The sequence below is a fragment of the Pongo pygmaeus genome, chromosome 17 (assembly GCF_028885625.2).
Source record: "Pongo pygmaeus isolate AG05252 chromosome 17, NHGRI_mPonPyg2-v2.0_pri, whole genome shotgun sequence".
Classification (NCBI taxonomy): Eukaryota; Metazoa; Chordata; class Mammalia; order Primates; family Hominidae; genus Pongo; species Pongo pygmaeus.
Window position 1 is genome coordinate 94,445,279 of NC_072390.2, and position 26,982 is coordinate 94,472,260.

At 37.6% G+C, this 26,982-nt stretch overlaps 1 protein-coding gene across 7 annotated transcripts in view; it reads left to right on the plus strand.

The window, feature by feature from the left end:
• Positions 1 to 26,982, plus strand: part of ATP9B (ATPase phospholipid transporting 9B (putative)) — a 305,466-nt gene that overhangs the window by 96,387 nt on the left and 182,097 nt on the right. For all 7 annotated transcript variants that reach the window (XM_054460401.2, XM_054460402.2, XM_054460403.2 and 4 more), the window contains 2 exons: positions 5,440 to 5,534; positions 22,204 to 22,284. In XM_054460401.2, coding sequence (XP_054316376.1) covers positions 5,440 to 5,534; positions 22,204 to 22,284 — 176 coding nt within the window. The remainder of the gene's footprint in view (positions 1 to 5,439; positions 5,535 to 22,203; positions 22,285 to 26,982) is intronic.

The window sequence follows — 26,982 nt, forward strand, 5'->3', positions numbered from 1 at the left end:
CCTGGTTTCCTGTTTTTGCCTTGGCTGTGCTGTGCAGCTTTACATGGTATGCTTCAGAATCTTTGTAGATTTTCTCAAGCTGTACATGAAAGATTCTTTGCTAATGAGCATATTTCGTTTAGTCTAATTGATGCCACCTTCCCCCTATAGTTTTAAGTAACTTTTTTACATAAAAACAGTATTAAAATTCAAGATTTGAAAGTATATTTGAAATATTTGAAACTTGATAGAGCTTTTTTATTAAAAATCTATTTTTAAAAATCTAGATATTATTTAAATCTGATTGTTGCTTCAGTACCATTGTAGTATATTAGCACTGTTGAAATTTTGTTCATTTCCAAAATTTAAGACTGTTCATGTTTGAGAAAGGGTGTTATGAAGCAATTCACTTGTGAAATGTGAATATTTTTATACTAGTATAGTTGAGTTATATAGATACATATTAATAGGAAAGATAGATAGCAGTTGTATTAGCAACCTAAATTGAGAGCTTTAATTTGCTATTTAAAACTTATTCCTAGAGTGAACAACACCTTTTTTAAAAATACGTTTTATATTGACATAATTAATGACTCCTGGGAAGTTGCAAAGATAGTACAGGGAGACCCCGTGTGTCCCCTGTTGTCCGGTGGTTGACAACTTACCTGTAGTAGAATATCAGACCAGGATGTTGACACTGGCACAGTGTGTGTGCATAAGGCTGTGTTATTTCATCTTGAGTGTGGGTTCCTATCACCACCAACACAGTCAAAGTACAGAACTGTTGCACCACCGTGAGGATCTCCCTCACACTAGCCCAGTGGGCTCAGCCACCCCTCTGCTTCCAGCAGCCCTCACCCTGGGTAACCATGAATTTGTCTCCATTTCTATAAATTTGTCATTTCTGGAGTGTTATGTAAATGAAATAAACTATCCATGACCTTTGGAGACTCGTTTTGTTTGTTTGTTTGTTTGTTTGTTTAGATGGAGTCTTGCTCTGTCACCCAGGCTGGAGCGCTAGGGCGCGATCTCAGCTCACTGCAGTTTCCCCCTCCTGGGTTCAAGCAATTCTCCTGCCTCAGCCTCTTGAGTAGCTGGGATTACAGGCGCATGCCACCACACCCGGCTAATTTTTATATTTTTAGTAGAGACGGGGTTTCACCATGTTGTTCAGGCTGGTCTCGAGCTCCTGACCTCATGATCCGCCTGCCTCAAACTCCTGAACTTGCGATCCGCCTCGGCCTCCCAAGGTACTGTGATTACAGGTGTGAGCCACCGCGCCTGGCCCAGAGACTTTTTCTGCTTAGCACAACACCCTTGAGATCCATCCAAGTCATTGTATATGTCAATAGTTTGTTCCTTTTTTACTGCTAACCAGGATTTCATGGATGGGCGTACCACAGCATGTTTTAAACCATTCATCGTTGGTTGAAGTTTTTTGTTGTTTACAGGTTTTTGTTATAAATAAAACTGCTTTGAACAATTATGTACAGCTTTTTTTGTGGACATAAGTTTTTATTTCTCCAGATCGATGTCCAGGAGTGGGGTTGCTGGTTTTTATGGTAATTATATGCTTATTTTAAGACTGACAAACTCTTTTCCAGAGTTACAGTTTTGTTTTACATTCCCACCAGCAATGCCTAGGACATCTAGTTTTGCCACATTTGGCCAATGTTTGATGGAAGCAGTGCTTCCTCATGGTTTGCGTGTGCCGTTCCGTTATGGCTGGCGACATTGAGCACGTTCTTGCTGCATGTTTGCCATCCTCAGGACTCTAGTAAAGTGTCTTTTCATGTCTTTTGCCCATTTTCTAATTGGATTTATTTTAAACTATTGATATTGAGAGTTCTTTATATATTCTACATAGGAGTCCTTTGTCAGATATGTGGCTTACAAATATTTTGTACTAGTTTGTAGTTTGTCTTTTCATCTTCTGCAAGGATCTTTACATATTCAAAGTATTTAATTTTATCAAAGTCCAATTGATTTTTTTTTTTAATGGGTTATGCCTTTGATGTCCTGTTTAGGAACTCATCTTCCAGCCCTATGCCCTGAGGATTTCTTCTTATGGTGGTTTTTTTTTTTTTTTTTTTTTTTTGTCCTAAAAGTTTTACGTTGAGATCTGTGGTCTGTTGTGAGTTAATTACTGTATAAGTTGTAAGGTTTAGGTCAAGGCTTTGGGTTGTTGGGCTATGTATGTCCAAATGCTCTAGCGTCATTTATAGTGAAGACTCCATTCTCCATAATTGCTTTTGTAAATGCATCAAAAGTAGTTGCCATACTTGTATTTTGGGGGGACTCTCTCTGGGTTCTTTATTTTGTTCCACTGATCTGTGTTTCTGTTCCTTCTTCAGTATCAAACAATCTTGATTACTGCAGCCATCTGGTAAGTCTTAAAATCTGGTGGGCTGATTTCTCCCATTTTTTCTTCCTTTTTCCCCCACATTGTTTTAGCTATTCTAAACAACTTTTAGCTGTTTTAAACAACTTTGCCTTTCTATACACATTTTAGAATAATCTTGCCTGTATCCTTAAAGAAAGTCTTCATGGGACTGTGATAGTCATGAAGTCTGCACCTGTTGGCATTTATGGTGGGTGGCCGCGTTCTTCAGTTGCTAATCTGAGATAAAAAGGGCAAGATGAAAACATGAAATCACCACTGTCCTTTCTTGATACCCAAGGAATTGAGCTGGACTGCACTTTTCCTCCTCTTGTAGAATCATCATTATTTAAAAAAATTTAATGTTCAGCATTTTTTGCTTTATTTAGGAAGAATAGGAAAGAGTACATCTGCTCTGTCCTTCTGGAAGTAAACTTCCCTTAAAGGTTTTATTCATTTTCTGTTTTTTTAAATTGGATCTTAAACTTTATTCTAGGAATTTTCACTGCCTGAAGCTATAGTGTAATGGACTGCTGTGTCACCATTGTCCCCTGGAAGACTGCTCATTAAATGGCCAGTCTTGTTTCATCCGTATGTCTCATTTGGATGAAATCCTGTGTATAATTTGATTGCATTAACAAATTCAGCATTTACAAATTACAACCACAATTCCATTATCATACCATAAACTATTGAACAAGGATTTCTTAGATTAATGCTTGGTGAGTCTCCCGGTTTCTGATTGTCTCAAACACCTCTTCTTACAGTTGATCTGTTCCAGTCAGGATGCGAGGGCCCTTCTCTTGCACTTGGTACAGGTGTCTCTCAAATCTGTTTTCTTCTAAAACAATTCCTTCTCTTTCTTTGTTTTTTATTTGTTGAAAAAACAGGGTTATTGGACATAGAGAATATCCGATATTCTAGATAGTGTGAGTGCATACACAAAACAACTATGTTATTAATTAATACATTCCTTTATATCCTGTATTTTTGTTAACTGGTAATTGGATCTAAAGGGTTGATCATACTCATTTTCGGTTTTCTTTTAGCTTTTCATTTTTTTGGTTAAAGAATACTACAGCAATGCTCCTTTATAGTCCTGTTTCTAACTCCAGGCAGATGTCTACATGTCTCTCTTTTAGTGATGAATAAATACAGGTGCTATCAACTGATCTTCCCAGTATAAAGTTCTTCATCAGGCCAGGCGTGGTGGCTCACACCTGTAATCCCAGCACTTTGGGAGGCTGAGGTGGTTGGATCATGAGGTCAAGAGATCGAGACCATCCTGGCCAACATGGTGAAACCCTGTCTCTACTAAAAATACAAAAAAATTAGCTGGGCGTGGTGGCACGCATCTGTAGTCCCAGCTACTCAGAAGGCTGAGGCAAGAGAATCGCTTGAACCCAGGAGGTGGAGGTTGCGGTGAGCTGAGACTGCGCCACTGCACTCCAGCCTGGTGGCAGAGTGAGACTCTGTCTCAAAAAAAAAAAAAAGAAAAAAAAAGCATTCTGAAACCTCAAAAGTCACCTGGATGAATTCTCTCTGTGATTAAACTGTGAATTATGTTTTATATGCTGCTTTTTATTTTTTAGGAGTTTTTTAAAAGTTTGGTGTAATTTGGCTTTTTAATTATATAAAATGTATCTGGTTTTAAAGTGAACAGTATAAGATATATTCAGAAGGCCTGGCATCTATTCTTGTTCCCTTCCTCCCTCTATAGGTATTATATCCACATACGTGCGTACACAGACATATGTGCACACACACAGAAGCATTTGCATGCATGCAGATACACTCGCACACAGAGGCGCACACATAGAAACACAGATTTGCATGCCCTCACATCCGTCACACAGATATGCATGCATGCGTACACAGGTACACATGTGTGCACACAGATATGTTCACATACCAATATGCACACACACAGAAACATACAGATCCTCAGGTACTTGTTCACAGTTATACATGCATATTATACACAGATACCCAGGTACACAAACATACACACAAGCACACACAAATACATATGTACACATGCATGTGCACACACAGATATGCTTGTGCACACACAGCACACACAAGTTAGCCATGCATGCACACACATACATGCACATACACAGATACACAGACACGTATCCACACACAGATGAACATGCATGTATACAGTTATATATGCATAGAGATCTGTATGGACATATACAAATTCTCTCTCCTCCCTCCCTTGTTCTTAACTATAATGTATTTTTCTATATATAATGTCCTGCACCTTACTTTCTTTATTTCACAATCTATATCCTAGAGATCTTTCCATGATAGTGTATTGAGATCCTCTTGTTTGCTTTACTTTCTTCTCTCTGTATTGCCATATGTGCTCTGTTTTATTCAGCTCGTCCTCTGTTTGTTCCCCTTTGTTTCACAACAGTCTTCTGTTATTATAAATAATGCTGCAAGGAGCAGCCTTGTGTGTATGTCATTTTGTGCTTTTGCTGTTCCATCATTAGAATAGATTCTGAGAAGTGGGATGATAGCATGGCCAAAGAGTAGTGGATTTTCGTAATAGAATATCTTAGCATGTTTGAAACTGGATAGGCATGTGAGCATACGGTAACATTTACCTGGGTCTTAGCATTGTAGCTGTGCTTTTATGATTGAACATTTTTTATGATGGTAAATCTGATATTTTATTAGCAAGATAATACTATACACTGTTGGATATTTTTGTGTATTTGTTATTTTGTTATTATCAAAACATACATTGAAAGTAGAAATGATCAATGCAGTTTTTCTAAAATAGAAGGCTGATTAATGTGAAACCTTAATAGGCAAGAACAGCAAATAGGAAATAAGTGATTTAAAAAAATATAATGACCTACATCTTTTCATGAAACTTATTTTGTGAATCAAGGAACATTGTGTAAAATAAAAGTTTTTAAGGATTTTTGTTCCTGGGAATATCTAGATTGTTATTTCTTTGTCCTACTGTGCCCTGGAATTATTCTTTGATGGCACCTGTAGCTCAGGAAAAACCTTCTGTAACACAATTCAAGAGTGGTAAATTTTTATTCTCTACTTCCAAGGTTCGTGTTTTATTCGAACTGATCAACTAGATGGTGAAACTGACTGGAAGCTGAAGGTGGCAGTGAGCTGCACGCAACGGCTGCCGGCTCTGGGGGTGAGCAGCACCAAGACTACTCCATCTGTTTATCTTCAGTGGTAGTTTCTAGGCTTCACGTATATTTCTGTTTATACCAGCTAATTTATTTAATGCATTGAGAATTTGTTTTATAATTTCTGTATTCCTCATGAAGGTTCATTGAAGAATTGTGCCAAAATAATTTCTGTGATGTCTTAGCACATAATCAGTTTTAGGTAATTGCGAATTTTCCTTGACACTTAGGTTTTCTTTCTCCTTCTGCTCACCTTCCTCCCCTTCCTCCCTCTCCTTGCCCCCTTCCCCCTCTTCCGCCTCCTCCTCCTCTTAATGTCCTTTTCCTTTTTCAATTTATTTTATTTTTAAGTGATAGGTTGTCACTCTGTTGCCCAGACTGAAATATAGTAACATGATCATAGCTCACTGCAGCCTCAAACGCCTGGGCTGTCTCCACAGCCTCCTGAGTAGATGGGAGTACAGGTGCACACCACCACGCCCAGCCAGTTCTTAATTTTTTTTTGTAGAGATGGGGGTCTTGCTCTGTTGCCCAGGCTGGTCTTGAACTCCTGGCCTCAAGCAGTCCTCTCACCTTGGTCTTTCAAAGTGCTGGGATTACAGGTTTGAGCCACCATGCCCAGGGAGAAATTTTTATTTCTTATTTGGCTGTTTGCTCCTCCCCTTTGCGATTTTGTATTGATGTTTGCCAATTAAAAAGTACATACATGCTCGTGTGTGTAGAATCTTTCAAATCAGTAAAACCAGATATTTACAAATGAATATCTGTTTTTAATTTTCACCTACTTAGGCACATAAAAGTGTTTTTCTTTCTTCTATTTTCTCTCTGTACATCACATGGACTTCATCAGCCTTCAGGTCAGAAGCTCTATTTGAAAATTGTCCAAGCTGCTTCTCTGGGTCAGGCTTCTCAGTCAAAGCCAGGCAGTGAAGTGCTACTCAGATGATTTGTTTTCATGGATTTTTAATTTTCAGTGTTCTATGATTGTTTACTTAAATTATCTAGGATACTATGCATAATTTATATGTTAAGAGTTATCACAACTTACATTTTTTCATGGTCAGTGAATGAAGGAAGGTGGGTTCTACTGGACCAACAGATGAGCAGATTGGAGAGGTTGGGCAGTTGACAGCTGCCTTTTACCTGCTTGGTGGTGGGTAGAGTCAACCAGGCGGCTATTAAATAGTGAAGTTATATGTCAGGGAGCAGCACCTCCTCACCTGAGGATGGGGCTGGGGTGTGTGTGCATGCGGCAGTTCCTGGATCACACAGTGTGGCTTTCAAAGGAGCTGCCAAACTGTTTTCCAGAGTGGCTGTGCCATTCCCTGTCCTCACCAGCACCGGATGAGCGACCCGGTTTCTCTGTGTCCTTGCCGCCTTCAGTGTTGTCACCAGTTTTTATTGTAGTCATTCTGATGGGTGTGCAGTGATATCTTATCGTGGCTTCAGTTTGCATTTCTGTGATGGCCAGTTGTGTTGAACGTTGTTTCATGTGCTTGTTTGCCATCTGCTTGTCCTCTTTGGTGATGTGTCCTGTTGACAGTCTCGGAGCAAAAGCATTCTGCCTTGATGTACAATGCTAGCTGCAGCTTGTTCAGGGAGTCTCTGTCAGGGTGAGGAAGTTCTTTCTAGTGTTAGTTTGCTGAGAGGTTTTATCATGAATGGGTGTTAGATTTTTCCAAAGCTTTTCTGTATCTGTAGGGATGATCACATGGATTTTCTCCTTTATCTATTAATATGATGGTATGTGGACTGATTTCATATGTGTTACACCAGCCTTGGGTTACTGGCATAAACCTCACCTAGTAGTCATACTGCATGTCTTTTTATTATGTCACAGTATTTGATATGCTGATATTTTGTTAAGGATGTTTTGTGTTGATGTTCATGAAACATATGGATCTGTATTGCTTTTGTTTAATGTCTTTAGTTTGATATCTGGGGGTAAGCTGGCCTTATAATGAGTTGGGGAGTCTTTTTGCCTCCTGTAATTTTTAAAATAGTTGGTATAAAATTCGTGTTATTTATTTTTTAAATGTTGAACAAATTCACTTTTGGAACTATCTGATCCAAGAGATTACTTTTTGGGAAAACACTTGATTGTGAATTGAATTTCTTTGGTATAGAGTTAATCAGATTTTCTCTTCATTGGAAATTTGTGTTTTTCAGAGAATTGGTTCATTTCATGTAAGTTGACAACATTAATGGCATAAAGTTCATAATATTCCATTATTTTTTAGCCATTTTAGGATTCCTTCTTTCACTCCCGATATTGTTAGTTTATATCCTGTCTCTTTTATCGACCATTTCAAAGAACTTGTTTTTGGTTTCATTGGTTATCTTCATTGTTTGTTCATTTTCTGTGTTGTTAATTTCTGCTCTTTATTTCCTTCATTCTACATAGTTTATGTATAATTTTTTTTTGTTTCTTCCTCCTTAAGGTGGAAGTTAGACCTTTGATTTTATAACTTATTATTTTCTATTTATAAACTTGTAGAGCTGTAAACCTGTTTCCAAGCATTGTTTACCTGTGTCATACAAATTTTGATTTTGATTTATTTAGTTAAAAATAATAATTTAGTTAAAAATCATTTTCATTTAGTTAAAAATATTTTCTAATTCCTTCATGATTCTTCTTTTCATCCTTGATTGTTTGGAAATACACTGTTATTTCCTAAACAGTTGGGGATTTAGTTAAAAATAATAATTTAGTTAAAAAATCATTTTCATTTAGTTAAAAATATTTTCTAATTCCTTCATGATTCTTCTTTTCATCCTTGATTGTTTGGAAATACACTGTTATTTGCTAAACAGTTGGGGATTTTCCCAGTGTCTGGTAATTTATTGTTATTTAATTCTCTTATGGTCACGGAACATATTCTGTTCTATTTCAGTCCCCTCATATGTATTGAAACTTGTGATATGGCCCAGCATATGAACTCTCTGGGTCAGTATTCCATGTGAGCTTTAAAATAATGTTTGTTCTGCTATTGCCTGGATGTTCTGTAAATGTTCATTAGGTCAAGCTAATGGAAAGTGTTGTTTAAAAAAGTTTTGTAGTTGTTTTCTACCATTCGTTCTCTGAATTACTGAAGAAGACTTTTAAGATCCCATACCTTTTGTAGATGGAACTATTTCTCCTTTTGGCTCTGTTACTTGTTTCCTTATCTATATTGAAGCACTGTTACTGGGTTCATACGTTTTCAAAATTACTATATTTTGTTGAATTTGCCCTTTCATTATTCCTGGTAATATTCTTTGTTGAGACATCTATTTTGTTCTTTACTATTATAGTAATTTCAGCTTTTTAAAAATTAGTATTTACATGGTTTATCTTCCATTAATTTATGTTTTATCTTCCATTAGTTTATCTTTTTCTTTGAATTTAAAGTGTTTCTTAATGTAATAAAAGTAGGTACTGCTTTTTTTATTCTGAGAATTGCTGCATTTTTATTGTGTACATTTACGATAATCGTTAATGTGGTTGAGCTGAAGTCAGTCATTTGACTCTTTAGGCTCTACTTATCCCATTTGTTTCTTTTCTTCATCTTTTGGTGTTGTGTTATATTTCCATTTGGCTAATTAGCTATGTGCATTAGTTCTGTTTTGTGTCATTATCATGTTTCCAGTGGGTGTTTTTAACTTACCACAGTATTTCTCCATGTCACTTACAGTGTAAGAGTTGTGCACAGTGGATGTCCATGGCTTCCTTCCCATCCTTTGTATTCGTGTCATCTGTCGTACTTCTACATATTATCAGCCACACCGTGCACTACTGGTTTTTTTGTTCAAAGTTGTCAAGCATATTTTAAAGATAGTAAAAAATGAAAACAATCTTTTCCGTTTACCCATGTGTTTACCTGTTCTGAGACTTCTCTTTCCTGTGTGTTGATCCAAGTTTCCATTTACTGCCAATTTCCTTTAGCTCTAAGAAGGTCTTTCAACGTGTCTTGTAGTGAAGTCTGCTAGAGATTGTCAATTTTTGATTGTTTGAAAATTGTCTTTATTTTGCCTTTTTCTTTTCTCTCTTTTTTTTTTTTTTTTTGAGACAGTCTCGCTCTGTCACAGAGGCTTAAGTGTAGTAGCACAATCTCAACTCACTGCAGTCTCCACCTCCTGGGTTTAAGCAGTTCTCCTGTCTCAGCCTCCCAAGTAGCTGGGATTACAGGCTTGTGCCACCACCATGCGTGGCTAATTTTTGTTTTTTTTTTTTTAAGTAGAGACGGGGTTTCACCATGTTGGCCAGGCTGGTCTTGAACTCCTGACCTCAGATGATCCACCCACCTCTGCCTCCCAAAGTGGGGGATTAAGGGTGTGAGCCATCACACTGGGCCTATTTTGCCTTCACTTTTGAAGGATGTTTTGAAGTTTTCATTTATCTTTGCCTTTCAGAGCTTTTATTTCATCTTATGGCATCCATAGTCCTGAAAAGATGCTTACGGGCATTCTTACCCTGACTCCACTTTATCCTCTGTGCCTTTTTCTGTGGGCGTTTGGAAAGTCTTTCCTGTTTTGACAGGCTTTCAGGAATTTAAGTGTGATGATGCATTTTCATTTGTCTTGCTTGGGTTTGTTGGGCTTCTTGTGTCTGGAGTTTCATGGTTTTTATCCAGTTTCAAGATTTTCAGCCTTTATTTTTCTTATCTTTCCTTCTGACCAAACCCCTCTGAGACATGACCAACAGAATTAGTCTAACTACTAATATCAAGTAAATTAGTCTAACTACTCATATCAAAAAAGAGTAAGAACTTCAATGACATGGGAATATCAAGTGGTTAGATTCCCACATGCCATTGATGCTCTCTTACTCTTTTTTTCCTCAGCCTTTTTTTTCCTTCTGTAACTCAATTTTGATAGTATCTGTTGCTCTGTCATTAAATTCACTAACATTTATCTTTTTCAGTATCTAGTCTTCTGTTAAGCTCATCCAATGAATTTTGTTATTCTGAGTGTTGTAATCTCTTGATGTTCCATAACGTTTCTCTCATTTTTTGTTGTTTAAATACCTTTTCTATTCTTTCCTAATATGTATATGGCTTCATTGGACTATTTCAACGGTTTGTAATGCTTAATTCCATGTATGTTAGCTCCTTTATCTCTGTTACTTTTGGGTATGTTTCTATTTAAATTTTTTGGCCCTCGTTATAGGCCCATACTTTCCCGCTTCTTTCCATGTCTGGTAATTTTTTATTGTATGCTGAGTATATAAGTGTTACATTTAATGTCTGAGATTTTCATTTCTATCTTTAAAGTATCTTGATCTTTATTAAATTAGTTAAACAACTTGTGGGTCAACTTGATGTCTTCAAGGCTTGTTCTTAAACTTTGTTACAGGCCTACAGGCTCCTTTATTGGAATGCTAATTAATCCTATTGCTAGAGCATTATCCTGCTGGGATCCTGCTGATAACTACTGAAATCCTTGCTGGTTCACAGGTGCCTCTGAATTCTGGCTAGTCAAAACTCAACTCTCCAACTCTGTAGTCTCTGCGGGTGGTTGGGGCTGGAGCTCTGTGGTTCTCCTTTGGCCAGACATACTGTTACCCTGTATGCTGTGTGTACTCACTTTCAGTAACACTCAGGTGGAACACTTTGCGTATTTCTGCAATTCTTTTTCTTCCTTGCTCTTTTCAGTATTTTGCAAATGCTAGCTGTCAGTTTCCCTGAATTCTGGTCTTAGTCTCCGAAATTCAGAACAGCTGCCTCCCTCTGCCTGGCTTCTGCTGTCTAAAGTGGTAAATCTCTTTACCTGGGCTTATGTGGGGCACATGGCTTTGTTTCTCCTCTCCCTGGGGCACTGTATCTAGTGTCTGAAAATAGATACTTTATAAAATATTGTCCATTTTCCAGTTGTTTTCATGGGAGGGCAAGTCTCATATTAGTTACCACAACATGGCTTGTAGAAGCCCTTGATTAATTTTTAATGAAAAATACTAAGTTCTTTGTGGATGAAACAAACTGTATGACATTTCAAATTATAATTAAACTAAAACAAACAAACAGTTATTTATTTATTGAGAATTTGCTTGTTGGTAGGGATCTACCTGCTGGGAGGCCTGTGACCGCCCTGCAGAGCCTGGATGCCGCCCCTTCTGCCACCTTTAGATGTTCCTGCCCTCTCTTCGGGGGCATTCCTTTAAAAAAGAGGTGGACGTCAATTTTGAGTCCTGATTCTAATAGCAATGTGTGCATTGAAAATAATACACAAATCACAAAATAGAAAAAAACCTGCCAGTCTGCATTGGCTATCACGAGCATTTTGGTATAAATCCTTTCTGACAGTACCTTCCCCTAGCCACATTCTTGCATGGTTGGATAATGCTGTATATTACTGTTTTTTCTAGTAGAATATTTATTCAACAGTATGCTATGGGTCATCCTTTCATGTTGGGAATTGTGTATCCTTGCAAGTGTTTTATTAGCTGCATAGTTTCTGACAAATTATAGCTTCTGTAGCTGACCTGATATAGGTAAATTTAAAAGTTATCATTTTGAAATTCTAGATTAAAAAAATAAGCATATTTCAAGAATTTTGATTATTTGGCCAAAATGCTCTTCAGAAGACTAGGCAACTTATCTACTGTGTATTAATTAATCAATTAATCTTTCACTGTTTTCCGATCTGATAACTGTAACAATGGTATCCCATTTAAATTTACATTTGTTTAGTTTTTCAATGTGTGAGATTGAAGATAATTCTTACCTAAGAAAGTGTATTTCTCATATTTTTATTTTCTAAGTCTGTTCATGTTATCTGCTAAAGTTTAATAATTTTTAATTTTCCAATTTTTCTAAATACTTTCGTTTATAGTTTCTGTTGCCCATATAAAAGTTCAGTGTATTTATATAATGTGATCTACCAATATTTTTAAAATGATTTCTGCTTTTTGGTTTTATGCTTTAGCTGTTTCTACTCATGATTATATTTTAAATAATTAGTTTTAAAATAATTCCTGCTTTCCATACAAAATCTGATTATCTACCATTTTTGGGGGGAGGTTTTGTTTTTTTTTTTTTTTTTAGTTTAAAGTTAAAAAAAAAAAAAAGAAAAACAGTCAGTTGCACCAGTACCATTCACTGAAGAACTTTTTTGTTAGATTTTTATTTTAGCACAAATTTAATATTGTCCCCAAATGGTTATACAATTCTAATTTTTCAACATCAGGGTATCAGCGTATCTGTTTCTCCATAACTTTACCCAGTACACATTGCAAATATATTCTCCAATCTGTTTCTTAACTTCTGGCCTTATAATATCTTTGCCATGTAAATATTTCAAATTTTATTTAGGTAAATATTTATATGTTTTCTTTTATTGTTTATATGTTTTTCTTTATGCATTTATAGGCTTTGTCTTGTGCCAGGAGGCTGTTTGCCCACCAATATTCATTTATCATTTTAACCACTTTTAAATGTTTGTCAGTAGGTGGAATCGAAGAGAGCCAAGTAATTTGCATTTACACTATTATAATTATTAAAATAGTTCCTACAGTTCCAGCTGATGCACAAAGACCTAGCAGAGGGAAGTTGAATCGTTTCACTTAGTATGTGTGGCTAAAGAATTGTTCTAGAGTTAAGGTTAAGTAGGTTTTGTTTTTTTTTTTTTAATTTCATGTTATGAGCTGAGCAGAATCCTGCGTCACTCCAGCCTGCATCTTCTGTGTCATCATTTCCCTCCTCAGCCCTTTCTCATCCTCGCTCTGCTTCCCAGGGTTTTTGACTTGCTTTTGTTTTTTTTTTTATGTTGTGAAATAAGTCTGTTCTATTATCTTATTACTTGACATCTAGCTTATTATTCTCATACTATGTATTAAGGTAAGTTTTATCATAGAAACGTTCTTGCAGCCTATTGACTTTCTGGTGTAATTGGAACTGATTGCTGGGTTAGTGCTACTGTTTCATGGTTACTTATTTCCTCCTTGTGTCCTTCTTTTTCTTGTGTGCATCCTCAAGTAATCGCTGCAGAACTAAAGGGATAATATGAGTCCTTAAATGATTGGAAGGGATTTTGGTTGGCTATAACACTTGGACAAAAGCCCCACCCTCTGCATCCTCCTCCTGAGGAAACTTCCAAGAATTCTAGGGTCGCTGGCAGTAGGCAGCTTGGGAGCAAGTCACACTAAATGATAATTTTCTAACAGATTAATTTTGCTAAGTGTAGTAGAAAAGAAAGTACAGAATCAAAACACTATATTAGAAAAAATTTGTCTGAAAAAAAACCCAAAAAATCCAGCCACGCAAGGATATTGGTACATGATTCCATTAACATACAATTCTGTACAAGCGATCAGCAGGTGATAGAGGTCAGCAGTGCAGGGATAGGCGAGCGATCAGCAGGTGATAGAGGTCAGCAGTGCAGGGATAGGCGAGCGATCAGCAGGTGATAGAGGTCAGCAGTGCAGGGATAGGCGAGCGATCAGCAGGTGATAGAGGTCAGCAGTGCAGGGATAGGCGAGCTGCATGGGGGCACGGGGATACTTTTGTTCAGTATGTTGAGGTGGTGATGGTCACGGGCATACACATACATCGAAACAAAATGGTACACTTTAAACGTGCAGTTATTGCATGGAAATCACACCTTATGAAATAGTTACAATTTTTCATACTGTTATCTATAACTTTGAGTAATGCTCTTTGCCATGATTATAGGAAGTGACATTTTATTACTTCAATATTATAAGGATACTTTATTTTTATTAGTGACAGATATATACACATATATAAATTCAAAAATATTTACAGAATTAAAATAAACAATTCATACAATGCAACTTTAAAATTTTTGTGGCCAGTACACTTTGATACAGAATCTGATTAAGGATTTTAGTGACATAACTGTATGGTAAATGAAAACATTTTAATTTTTGCTGTGACCACACCACCAAAAAGCAGTATATCCTAGGAAAAAAGGAAGTTCAACTGAATATCTGATTCATTAATCAATTTTATATTTTAGCTTCACGTAACTTGGCATATTAGGTATAGATCTTTTTTCTATAGAGAAGAAAGCTCTGATTTCATTATGGATATGGGCAAGGCAATTTGAGTTTTTCATGAAATAGCTTATGCCCATAATCGTCCCTCGTCCTGACGTTTGTGTCTCTCGTGGTATAGATCTGAGGGTCTTCTGTGTTGTGAGCTGTATGTTGTATCACAGTTGTGTCACATCAGACTGTGTCCATGGTGACAGCCAGGCTGAGTAAACTTAGAGACCTAAGAACTCGTCTGGAAGAGCTGAGGACACAGCCAAGAATAACCTTTGTCCATTCTGTTATATTCTCAGAGACTTAATATGGTCAGAGAGTTAAAATTTCAGAGTCATGTAATAATAACTGTGCTGCAGAGCCTGTAATGGCAGGTGCAGTTTCTTGTGTCTTCAGAGCTGTCTAGAGGCACAGTTTTTAGGCATTGTAGACATTTGGGAAATATGTTTCTGGCTTTTGTGACCAAACAAATTTATTAACAACCACAAGGCCACAGTAATTTTCAATAAATCATGACATGCTGATTTATTTCAAAAGATCCATATAGCAGTAAACAATACCATTTACATTTAATTAGTTTTATTGAACGAAAGGCAATTTTATTTGTAATGAACCACATGTTATGATTAAGGATGTATTTTAATGACCTTTAAGTAATGCGAACAAATGTTGCCCTTGACCTCACAGCAGAGGCTTTCCTCCATTATTGAAAACTTCAGAATGATTTTTAAATTATCGTGAAAAGCTTCGAATGACATTCTCATTATTGTGCCATTTATTCAGTCATTTGATGTCTACTAGATGAAATGCATTACTCTAAATGCTGATGTGTTTGTAGAAATGAGCTTGCCAGCCTGTTTTTTATTTTCATGTATCAAAAGGTAGTTTGAGGTTTGAAAGTTTCATGTTTTGAAAATTACTGTGACAGTGTCATATTTAAATGATGAGTGATTCTCAGACTTGCCTTATCCCTGGAATCACTTGTCTCCTTATTAAACATTCTAGTAGAAGTTTCATAATTCTCAAGTTACTAGAGAATATTTCTTTTTGTGTAAACTAGCTTAATTTAAATAAATTTTTGCTGTTAATAGTTAATACATAGTCTAAGCTACTGTAACAGTTGCACTGTGGTAAACTAGTATGTTCAACCTTTAGTCCACCCTTCCTGCAGCCTCTGTTCTTTAGAAATTTGGAAACTAGCCTGCACGTATTTTTCACAGTTTCTTGAAAGGTGTGTGAATTCGGTTTCACATTGAATGTACTTTCACAGAGCTTGTAAGGCAGGAGTGAGGAGGAGGTATCTTTTTGCCTGTGTATTCTCTGCTGACAGGTGTCCTCATGGGTCTGAGCTCCTGCTCCCACACTTCAGCTTCAGGGCTTGGGTGGAAGTGCACTATGTGCATGGTGGTCTCCAAACCATGTGTCTCAGATGTGATCCTTGCCGTGGTGCTTTCCTTGGATGGATATTTTGGTAACATTCTGAGAGTAGCTTTGGAGCTTCAGTCCTGAACTTCGTCCTTTCACTGATTTGGGAAGCATCTTGTTCTGTGTATGAAATCACTTTCTGCTACACTGTCTAGGGTGGCTTCTGTTTACTGTACTGAAACATGACTGACACACCTTAAATCAAAACAGATTTTCACCCTCACAGTAGCCCAGGTGGGTGGTCAAAGGCTGATAGGGCAACTTTGTCATGTCTGATACGTGGTTTTGCAGGGTGGGTTCCAGTGACTGCCCCACCTCCACACTGCCCCACAGGGGAGGTTCGGAAGGAAAGGCCTGGTGAGTACTTGGACTCAAAGGGGCGCATGTCCTTTCGCATGCTCTGCTGGCCAGAATCAGTTACCTGGTCCTAACCAGCTGCAAAGAAGGCTGAGAAATGCATTCTTTAAGTGAGAAGCCACCTACACATCTACAGCTCCAAAGTTCTGTTTTTCAAAGGAAATGGGAAGAAAGATGGAAGGTGGTCTCTGCCGAGCCATTTCTTCATTTTGTTTCCCGTTGAGTGTCTGATTCCCCCTGTGCTGCTGCTGAATGGAGTGCACAGAACCATTCCAGCAGTTCTCAGAGGACTGTGCTGCCCTGAGAACAGGATGCTCCCTTTAGTATTGCTGTTATAATTACCTGTTTTATTAGCATCAGTTATTTCACATGCATTCTTCAAGGAACCCAGAGCAATTTACAAAGTTGTATGTTAATGACTCACATAGATTAAAATAGAAAAATGAATGAAATATCAACAGAAAAATAGTAAATATGTCTTCTAGAAATGAAATACGCCATATCAATTTTAGTGATCGAATCTTCTCTGTTAAAGATTTTTTTTTTAAGTGATTGAGCATGACATACAACTCTCCAGTCCCTTTAAGAAGAGATCTGGCAGGCAAGAGTCCTATGTAGAAAACATGAGGACGCCCTTTAGCTGTGCTACCCCTTTTCTGAAAGGATTATTGGAATGCGTGTGTAGAATCAACAGGAAAGAGAAAGCCGGGTGCAAATGTAAAAGCCCAGCCCAGAGGAAGTAGGTGTTGCAGGAACAGAAAAGAATAAATTCAGATGTCTAATGTACTTGAAGAAATCTGAGAGGATGTTACTAGCAACCTAAATAAAAGAAGCTATGAAAAAGGATCTTGTGGAAAATAAGAACTCTTAGAAATATATATCATTGCTGAAATTTTAAAAAAGTAAGTAAAAGTGGAAAATGCATTGTTCTACATCCCTCAGAATACAGGCCAAGGTTGGGAAATACAAATTGATGGTTACCAGTTTTAGCTCAGCCCTCAGTGCTCCCTGTAATCCTTGTTAGAAGTTATAATCAACTGTGGTTCCTCTTACTGATGACAGTGCTTTCAGACATTTCCACTCTCCTTTAATTTCTGATCCACCTGTCTTTTCCTTCACCAGTAAGACCAGTTTGTCTTACCTTACATGGAAAAAGCATTCTATCAAATGGAAATTCCTTCAGTATCCCATTAATAAATAAAGAACATTACCTCTATTCCCCCATTTTGCTATAATTACAATAAAGAATCCTTCTAAGAATAATTATTTTATAGTTTTCAACTGATCTTACCAAATTGTGCTTTTTAGAGACCTTGGTAGATAAGTAGTTTCTTCTCTCTTTTTCTAATCTTTTTATGTTGGTTTCTTTCTGTTACCTCTTAAGGCCTTCAAGTGTACCTCGGCTTCTCAAGTCTTCCTTTAGATCTTTCTTCAATTTTACCGTGATTGAATATTTTTAGAATACTATTTTATCTCTTGGCTTTTTAGCATTTTTTTTTTTTAGTTTGCAATATTCTGTTAACTAAAATATGCCTTTAACTAGAGTTTTTTAACTAGTTAGAGTATGCCTTTAACTAGAGTTTGCAATATGCCTTTAACTAAAAGTGTATTGTGAAAAGTGAAAATTGTACCACTTCACACAAAATACAAGAATTTTGTCCTTGAGGCCAGGCACAGTGGATCACGCCTGTAATCCCAGCACTTTGGGAGGCTGAGGCAGGTGGATCACAAGGTCAGGAGTTCGAGACCAGCCTGACCAATATGATGAAACCCCGTCTCTAATAAAAATATAAAAATTATCCGGGCGTGGTGGTGTGCACCTGTAATCCCAGCTATTCAGGAGACTGAGGCCAGAGAATCGCTTGAACCTGGGAGGCAGAGGTTGCAGTGAGCCGAGATCTTGCTGCTGCACTCCAGCCTGGGCGACAGAACGAGACTGCATCAAAAAAAAAAAAAAAAAAGATAATTTTATCCTTGAATAGACCTATTTCCCCCACCCACCCTTTGTACTATACAGTCCCCTTGAACAACATGGGGGTCAAGGGTATCAATCCCCCACGCAGTCAAACATGTATGTGTAAACTTTTAACTGCCCCCAAATTTAACTGTTAATAGCCTACTGTTCACTGGAAACCTTGCCGATAACCTAAACAGTTGATTAACACATATTTTGGATGTCATATGTATTATATACTGTGTCCTTACAATAAGGTAAGCTAGAGAAAAGAAATTATTAAGAAAATCATACAGAAGAGAAAATACACTTACATAGTACAGTACTGTATTTTTTGATAGCACAAGTTGACATCACCTGTTTACAAGGTGAGCTGTCTGTCTGAAATGGTGGGCAGCCACAGCTGCAGACTTTAATCCACCATACATACTGAGCAACTCAGTTTTTTCTTGTAGTGTGATGACTTTTGTCTACTTTTTGAGAACATTTCCAGCATCACTAGAAGCACTTCTTATTGGTCTCGTGGTGTTATTCAAGGTTCACGCCATGGTATTACGCTAAACACGATGGAAAATATGTGAGCACCATGAGCGAGCACTCGGTACTGTGATGCACAGGGTCCTGGAGCGGAGACGGCTCACACAGAGGCACAGGGTCCTGGAGCGGAGACGGCTCACACAGAGGCACAGGTCCTGGAGCGGAGACGGCTCACACAGAGGCACAGGGTCCTGGAACGGAGACGGCTCACACAGAGGTCAGTGGTGCTGCACCACATTTCCAGCAGACGCACTCCCCGCAGCAGCAGCAGGAGGGGCTGCAACACGATTCCGGGAGCACAGTGTGTACTGCACTTAGTTCTGTGCAGTTAGGGTTTGATACTGCATCTTCAGGATCATTTGCAAGTCACTCGGTTGCAGATGGTGTCACGACCTGTGTGTTTAGGTTTTATTTTACTTTTAACCTTATGTAATAGATCTGTGTATATTTTATAGTAGTAAGTGATATAATAGACTATGTCTACATACATTTTATGTTCTCATGTTATACCTAACTTTAAACATTTAAAAAAAATTTCTAGGCTATGTGGTGTATCTTCAAAGTTTTTCAGATTATCAACAAATCTCCGAAAGTGTTCTAATAAATTTATTGAAAAAAATTCATGTATAAGTGGACCTGCACAGTTCCAACCCATGTTGTTCAGGAGCTCACTATACATTTTAATATGTAGTATATCTACACATATTATAAACTGTTCCAGCCCATTTTATTTATATACATACACACACACACACACACACACACACACACACATATATTTTTGGCACAGAGTTTTGCTCTGTCACCCAGGCTAGAGTGCAGTGGTGCGATCTCGGCTCACTGCAACCTCTGCCTCCCGGGTTCAACCGGTTTTTTCCTGCTTTAGGCTCGTGAGTAGCTGGGACTACAGACGTGCAGCAGCTTGTGTGGTTAATTTTTGTATTTTTAGTAGAGACGGAGTTTCTCCATGAGGGCCAAGCTGGTCTCAAACTCCTGGCCTCATGTGATCCACCTGCCACGGCCTCCCAAAGTGCTGGGATTACAGGCATGAGCCACCGTGCCTGGCCCATTTTATTTATATTTTAAAGGAATTAAGATTAAAAATAGGATTTGGGTTTTTTTTTTAATATTTACTTAGATATTTACTACTTTTGTTACTTACCATTCCTTCTTGAAGATATGAGTTTCTGCCTGATATTGTTTCCCTTCAAGCCTAAAGGACCTCTGCTGATATTCCTCTAGTGGATGTCTGCTGGAATGGAGTTCTCATTTTACTTATCTGACAGTCTTTATTTCACGTGTATTCTTAATGAATATTTTTGCTGGATATTGAATTCTGGCTTGACAAATCTGCCCTCCACACCCTCCACCCCTCACTTTAAATATTTTGTTGTTCCACTGTCTTCTGACTCCATTATTTATAATGAGAAATCAGTGGTATTTTGATAGTTCTTCTGTTGTGTATAATGTGTTATTTTTCTCTAGGTATTTTTGATTTTTTTTTTATTTTTGGTTTTTAGCAATTTGATTTTGATATTTTTAAGTTTTATTTATCTGTTTAGGGGTTTTCTGGGCATCCTGAATCTGTACATTTCTGGCTGACAATAAATTTGGCATATTTTTAGTCGTTATTTCTTCAAGTAGTTTTTGTTTTTTCATCGTCTCTCTGTCCACTCATTCTGAACCCCAGTTACATGCATGTTAGACTCCGTGATATTCCCTTCATGGTTCTATGACTGTATTCGTGTTCAAAATAATTTTTTCCTATGTCTTTTTGAATCATTATCTCTTGACCCGAGTTCAGATTCACCATCGTCTGTAATCTGTTAATCCCATCTAAAGAATTTATTGCAGACATTGCATTTTTTCAATTTTGGAATTTCCATGTGCTTCTCTGTTCTTAAATACACTTTCTCTTTCTTTGTTGTGATTTCCTACTTGCTTACTCGTTAGGAGCATGTTTTTCTTTAAGATGTACTAAAGCTGCTTTGAAATTCTCATTTCTTAATGCTGAAGTTTGATCATCTCAGGGCCAGTCTTCACTGATCATGTTCTTTCTTGAGTATGGACCTTGTGTTTTTGTTTCTTTGTATGTTTAGAAATTTGGATCATCTCTTCATTTTTTTAAATGATTCATTGTAGAGAGGCAGGATTCAGGATTCTGTTATGTTCTCCTGAAGAGTACTGGTTTTTTGTTTGGTTCTGTTTTAACTGGTAGCTAACTTGACTGAAGTCAAACTCTAGACTCTACCTTTCTGGCATTAGGGAGCTGCTGTGGTGTTCTTGGTTCCATTCTTTTAGTGGATATAGGTTAGGGCATGATAGGTTAGGTGTCAGAATGACATCATACACAGATTCAGCCCCTTCTGAAGCACTCTCCTTTCTGAGCTTCCATTTCTTTCTCACTTTGCAGCTGCTGTGGTCACCCTAATCTCTCACCTCTGCTTCTTCATGTCTGGGAGTCTGGGAGGTTTCTGTGTGAGTTTTAGCAGCCATGACAGAACTTTATACCCTCACATGTACAGAATGGAAATGGAAATTATAGAAAAATGGCAAATTCTGTGTGTTAAACGGTCATGGGGGGGGCGGGTCACAAGACCACCCAAAATTAGATGGTTTATTAGGAGGACTCCCAGGACTCAGCATATGATCCTCCTCCTGGCTGTGATTTATGACAGCAAAAGCATAGAGCAGAGTCAGCAGCGAGAAGAGGCACTGGGGTGGCGTCGAGTGGAGACCAGGCTCAGCCTTGCCTCTGGAGACTTTCTGATTTAACCTTTATGTGTAGCCAATGAATGAAGCAACCTAAACCCTGTGTCTTTTCTGCTCCAAAATTAATGGTATGAAAGTAGCTATGATGTGTGTTTCTTGAAAGCTTTCCCATGTGATTTTATAAGTATGCGTCATGAGCATATGGTTCAGACACACGGGACAAGCATGTCTTCGTGGCTGTAAGGAAGGCCACCCTTAGCTTATAGTGATCAGTGCCTGCTTGAATGAAAACATGTAAACAGATCTAGGAATTTATTAAACTTTTATAAAACTTATGAGGAATTGCGATAGTTCCTTAATTCCCCCTGAATACTTTGATACCCAGGTGACTTCAAGATATTCCTAAACAGGCTCCACCTCTACCATTGGAGCCCCCTGGACAGGCCCCGGGGCTGCCTGTTGTGAGTGTCTCCTGCATGATTTTGACTCACACCTGCTGTTCAAGAGCACACCCTGTCAAGCTTAAAAATGGTTTCTTTCTTTATCTGACATTCTAATTTATAGTGTTGGCACACAAAAATCTAAGAAAATCAATGATCGCTTTTGGTAAATAATACATGAACAATATTAATCAGCAAATGAGAAATTTCCAGGTAATTTTACTAAACTATAACATTCTAATCAATTCAAATGTTCTGTATTCCAGGACCTTTTTTCTATCAGTGCTTATGTTTATGCTCAGAAACCACAAATGGACATTCACAGTTTTGAAGGCACATTTACCAGGGTAAGTTAAACCTGTTGTTCAATACAAATAGAGTTATTGTGTAAGTTAAAAGTAGCAAACCTTTGAGACAATAATTCAATCAAGAATAAATTCAAACAGAAGTTTCAAACTAGGAAGGGAAAACCTATATAATGTTTGAAGTTCTTAAGTGTATCCATATTAAATATGTCTTTTGAATCCATTTAGTACAGTTTTTGGAATTTTTTTTAGCATATTTATTAATAAGATCTTTATCTCCTAAAATATCGTGAAACAGTTAAATGAAGTAATTTATTTTCATTTTGACTGAATAGTTGGTATACTATCATATCCACATCCTGTCTAGCTTTTTACTGTCTGAGTTGGGTGGGTATTTATATGTATGTGAGTCTGTACATGCATGTTATGTTTCTTTATACACGTATGTATATTTCATGCCACACACTTATATTATTATAGAGTTTTGTTAAAGCTGGAAGCACCTTGCCCCTGACTAGCAGGGCTTGAGAGACTCAATAACGCTTTATTTTAACAGCTTGTAACTGATACTATAAATGCTTTATAGTAAGGGATTTTAGTACATGACTACAGGTTATTTGTAGTTGCTGCAGTTATTTTAAAAATACTTCTGTTGGTCACATGCAGGGATTGGCAAGCAGTTGTCATCACTTGAAAAAGCATTTACAGAGCTCATGTAGTGTGACAGTTAGTGTGCAGACTGTGGGAATGTGAAAAAGCATTTATAGAGCTCATGTAGTGTGACAGTTAGTGTGCAGACTGTGGGAATGTGAAAAAGCATTTACAGAGCTTGTGTAGTGTGACAGTTAGTGTGCAGACTGTGGGAATGTGAAAAAGCATTTACAGAGCTTGTGTAGTGTGACAGTTAGTGTGCAGACTGTGGGAATGTGAAGCACGGCACCTGTGAGGTTGTTACAGTCCCTTGGGGCACTGGGCCTTTTGTAGCTGCCTATTTCCATAGGTGCTGCACACAAGCATGCATAAGATGTTCATGGAGGGACAGAGGAGGAAGCATGACCTGGTGATAAATATCATGGAGTGAATTCTGAAATAAACTCATATCTTTTTTTTTAAACAAAAGCAGTTTTTATGAAAACAACATGTTCTTATTAAAGACAACATATGAGAATAAATGTTACAAAAAGGTACCCTTGGTAAGATAAATGAAAAGTTATTTATGTAACCACTATTAAGAATTTGAAATATTATTTGCTTTCTTCCTTTCCTTTTCTTGCTCTTTCCTCTAATTTATATTGCTCCTGACTTTGAAAAGTTGGAAATGTTCACTAGACAATGTGTGGAAGTACAAGGAAGTCGTAGAGAAAGTGCAGGTTGGCTGAAAAACCTGGTTCAAAGGGGAGCATATGGCTCAGTCTGCAGGTGTGACAAGGGCTGGGGCATATCGGACTAGAAAGGTATCAATGGCTTGACTGGAAGAACCCATCGAAGGATCTTCAGCTTAGAAGAGAAATGATAAATACAGATGTTTTAAAAAGATTCATTCATAAGTTCTGATTCCCTTAGGATAATGGTGGCCACTTAACTTTGTTACATACCACACAGCCTTCCAGAATCATACAGGCTAACTGTGAGAGTAGAGAGTTTAATCTGTAGCTCATGTTTAGCAGAAATGTGAGACAGAAAATACTGTGAACTTCAATTTACTGTAAGTGGGGAAAATATCCAAAATAACACAGTTAGCTCCAGAGCCAGGATGGTGCAGCAGAAGGAGATTGTCTTGGGATGCTGATATCATCCAGGTTTTGCAGAAGAAAAAGAATTCCTAAGTAGCATAATGCATCCTGTGAATGAATTGGGTAAGTAAAGCTTTGGGACATTGAAGGGACTTGTGGAGAAAGTACAGGTTGGAAGTGACGTTAGGGGAATGTATAGGGGCAAGGGGCACTGGTAAAGAGTTGGTGGCTCTAGGAGTCTGGTTAGGAAGAAAAAGACAAAGTTGACCTTCCTGAAACATTATAATAACAATCAGAAGAGTCAGCCCACACCATCCAAAAGGATGCTTTTCATTGAAGACATAGAACTTTATTGTGCCTGTAGAAGAAGGCACTCTTGGACTAAGAAACAGATTCCACCCCCATCCTTGGAATAGGATTTCCTATTTGTGCAGATTCAAGAAAAACAGCTCTTATTATTATGAATAGAAGAAGAAACTCATCTTGCTGTCTCGCCCAGGCTAGAGTGCAGTGGTGTGATCATAGCTCATTGCAACCTCAAACTCCTAGGCTCACACAGTCCTCCTACCTCAGCCTCCTACAGGGTCGGGATCATAGACATGAGAGCCATCGTGCCTGGGCCAATGTAGTTATTAACAGAAGAAAACAGATAAGTGGGAAGCAAATTTTCAATTAATAAAAAATTTCCAAAAACAAGGAAAAAAAAAACCTCAATGCAAAGTAATTCTGTAACAGTGCAACAAGCCTGATTTAAATGTAACTAACCAAACAATGGTACTTAGGAAAGAACACCATGAATCAGACATTTAAAAACGCAAGAATCAAAATGAAATAAATTTCTCAAGAATGTAAGAATAAAAGCTCAAGAATAAAACAGGACAATGTGAATGAGAAGGCCAACTAAACTCAGGAGAACACTGAATGTGAGCATCTGAGAAGGGAGGACTGAATCACAGCGTGCCTGTGGGGGATGCACAGTAAGAGATAGGGAGGTTGTAAAGAAGAGAGTCAAGGAAACGAGATGGTCAAAGAGGTGAAAAGGACTAGAAGTTGATAGATGTGGAAGATTGGCAAGAAATACCCAACATGAGAGTCTTGAAACAAAATCATGAAACGGTTTGAAACATTGACAGCTCAAGTATGTGTTATTAAATACAAGGATGTCTGAAGGTACACACTAAAAGGGCCCAGCACGCACGTGAGAAAGCTCCAAGATGTGTAACTGCTGTCATATTTTACATATACAGGGAAAAATCCTTTGATCTCCCTGGGAAAATGACCAGCTCCCCACAGCTGGAAGGGGCCAGGTTGGTGTCAGTGTTCTCAGCATACAGAGCCATACAAGAGCAGCACAGCCTTTCCAGGAGGCTCAGGGGAAGAATGTGTGAGTGGAGTGTTTTGCTCCTTCAAGACTGTCCTGCAAGTGCCAATTCTGTGGAGAGCAGTGTCAAGCATACAGAATTCAGGTGTGTTGTACACATGAGCCTTTTGTGAATAATCTTGCAGAGGATTAGCTCTGCCCAGCCGATAGATGACCTGGATGGAAGTTTTATGGTGAACACTGAAGATCTAACAGACCTAAGAATAAAACAGTGGAGGGAGGATGAGTGGAAGATGGTACAGTATATATGAATTTTATACGCTTCCTCAAATAATCAGCTGAAAAGCAGGAAGAGGAGGAGAAAATAGAAGAAGCTCATTGGTTGCTACGTGGGTGGAAAGGCAGTCAGAGACTTTATTGAAAGTTGACGAGCTCAATAGTAGCTGTCAAAGCAAGGAGAGTAGGATGAAGGCAGGCTACTGGGACACTGGCAAAATGGTAGTGACCAGAAAATACACACCTCACCAAAAAATAAATTTGATTTTAAAAATTAGAGAACAGTTGATCAATTCATATGGCTAAAGATGCATAGTACGCAGGCTCTTTCACACAGAAAATTAATTGGATCAGAAAGCCTAAAGGGTTAAGGAAAGATATATCAAGCAAATACAAATAAAAAGGAAGCAGGAGTTGCAGCCTTGGTACTTAACAAGAATACCAGTATAGAATCGGGAAAGCATTTAGAATGAGGCGCAGAAAGATGCTATAAGATAATAAAGTCCCTCATAGGAAACTTTAACATCTACCTGCAGTTCCCAGTGGGTCAGGGGGACAGAAAGGTAGGAGAGGTATAGAAGAGAGAGCTCAGAACATGAGCAGTAAAATATATCATTTTAAATTTTTATTGAACTTTGTTCCCCAGTAATTTTTATTTGAGCATATATAGGGTGTCACCAAAAGTTGAACATACATTTGTTTGTAAAGAAATTTTTAGTTCCATAACATAGAACTCATACAGACAATATTCTCTGATCACAATGCAATAAAATTGGTAAGCAGTAACAAAATCAGTGAATGAAACGACTTTCTGCCTGTAAATGTAAATACTATATATATTAATCAATTTTTGTATCATAGGAGAAATATAAACTGAAATTGGAGAATTTATAAAATATTGGTAATGGAAACACTGCATATCAGAATCTGAATCTGTTGGATATGTATAGAAATAGGAAAATTTATAATCTTTATATATATAGCAATAAAAATAAAAATGAAAATTAGTGAATTAAATAAGTATATGACAAAGTGAACAAAAAGAGTGCAGAGGGAAGGAAGAACATATAAAGGTTAAGGTCATATAACTAAAAAATAGAACCTTAAAACCATTCTGTTAGGGTGGGGATTTCAGAGGCCAGGTAATAAAAGGAGGTAAGTTTTTAAAAAAATACTATGTGTTAAGTGATACAATATTGATTCAGAGTAAACTGTGATAAGTAAGGGTTGCATATAATAATTCTCAGAGCAACCACTAAAAAAAGAAAGAGGTCAATAGAGATGATGAAGTTAGATGCTAAAGTGGGATCAACTGGTTTCTTTCCCCTGAAAAAAGACAGGTGCAGGAAACCCAGTACCAGGTGTGACAAGTAGAAAACAAAGAGCAGCAAAGAGCAAGATGGTTGACTC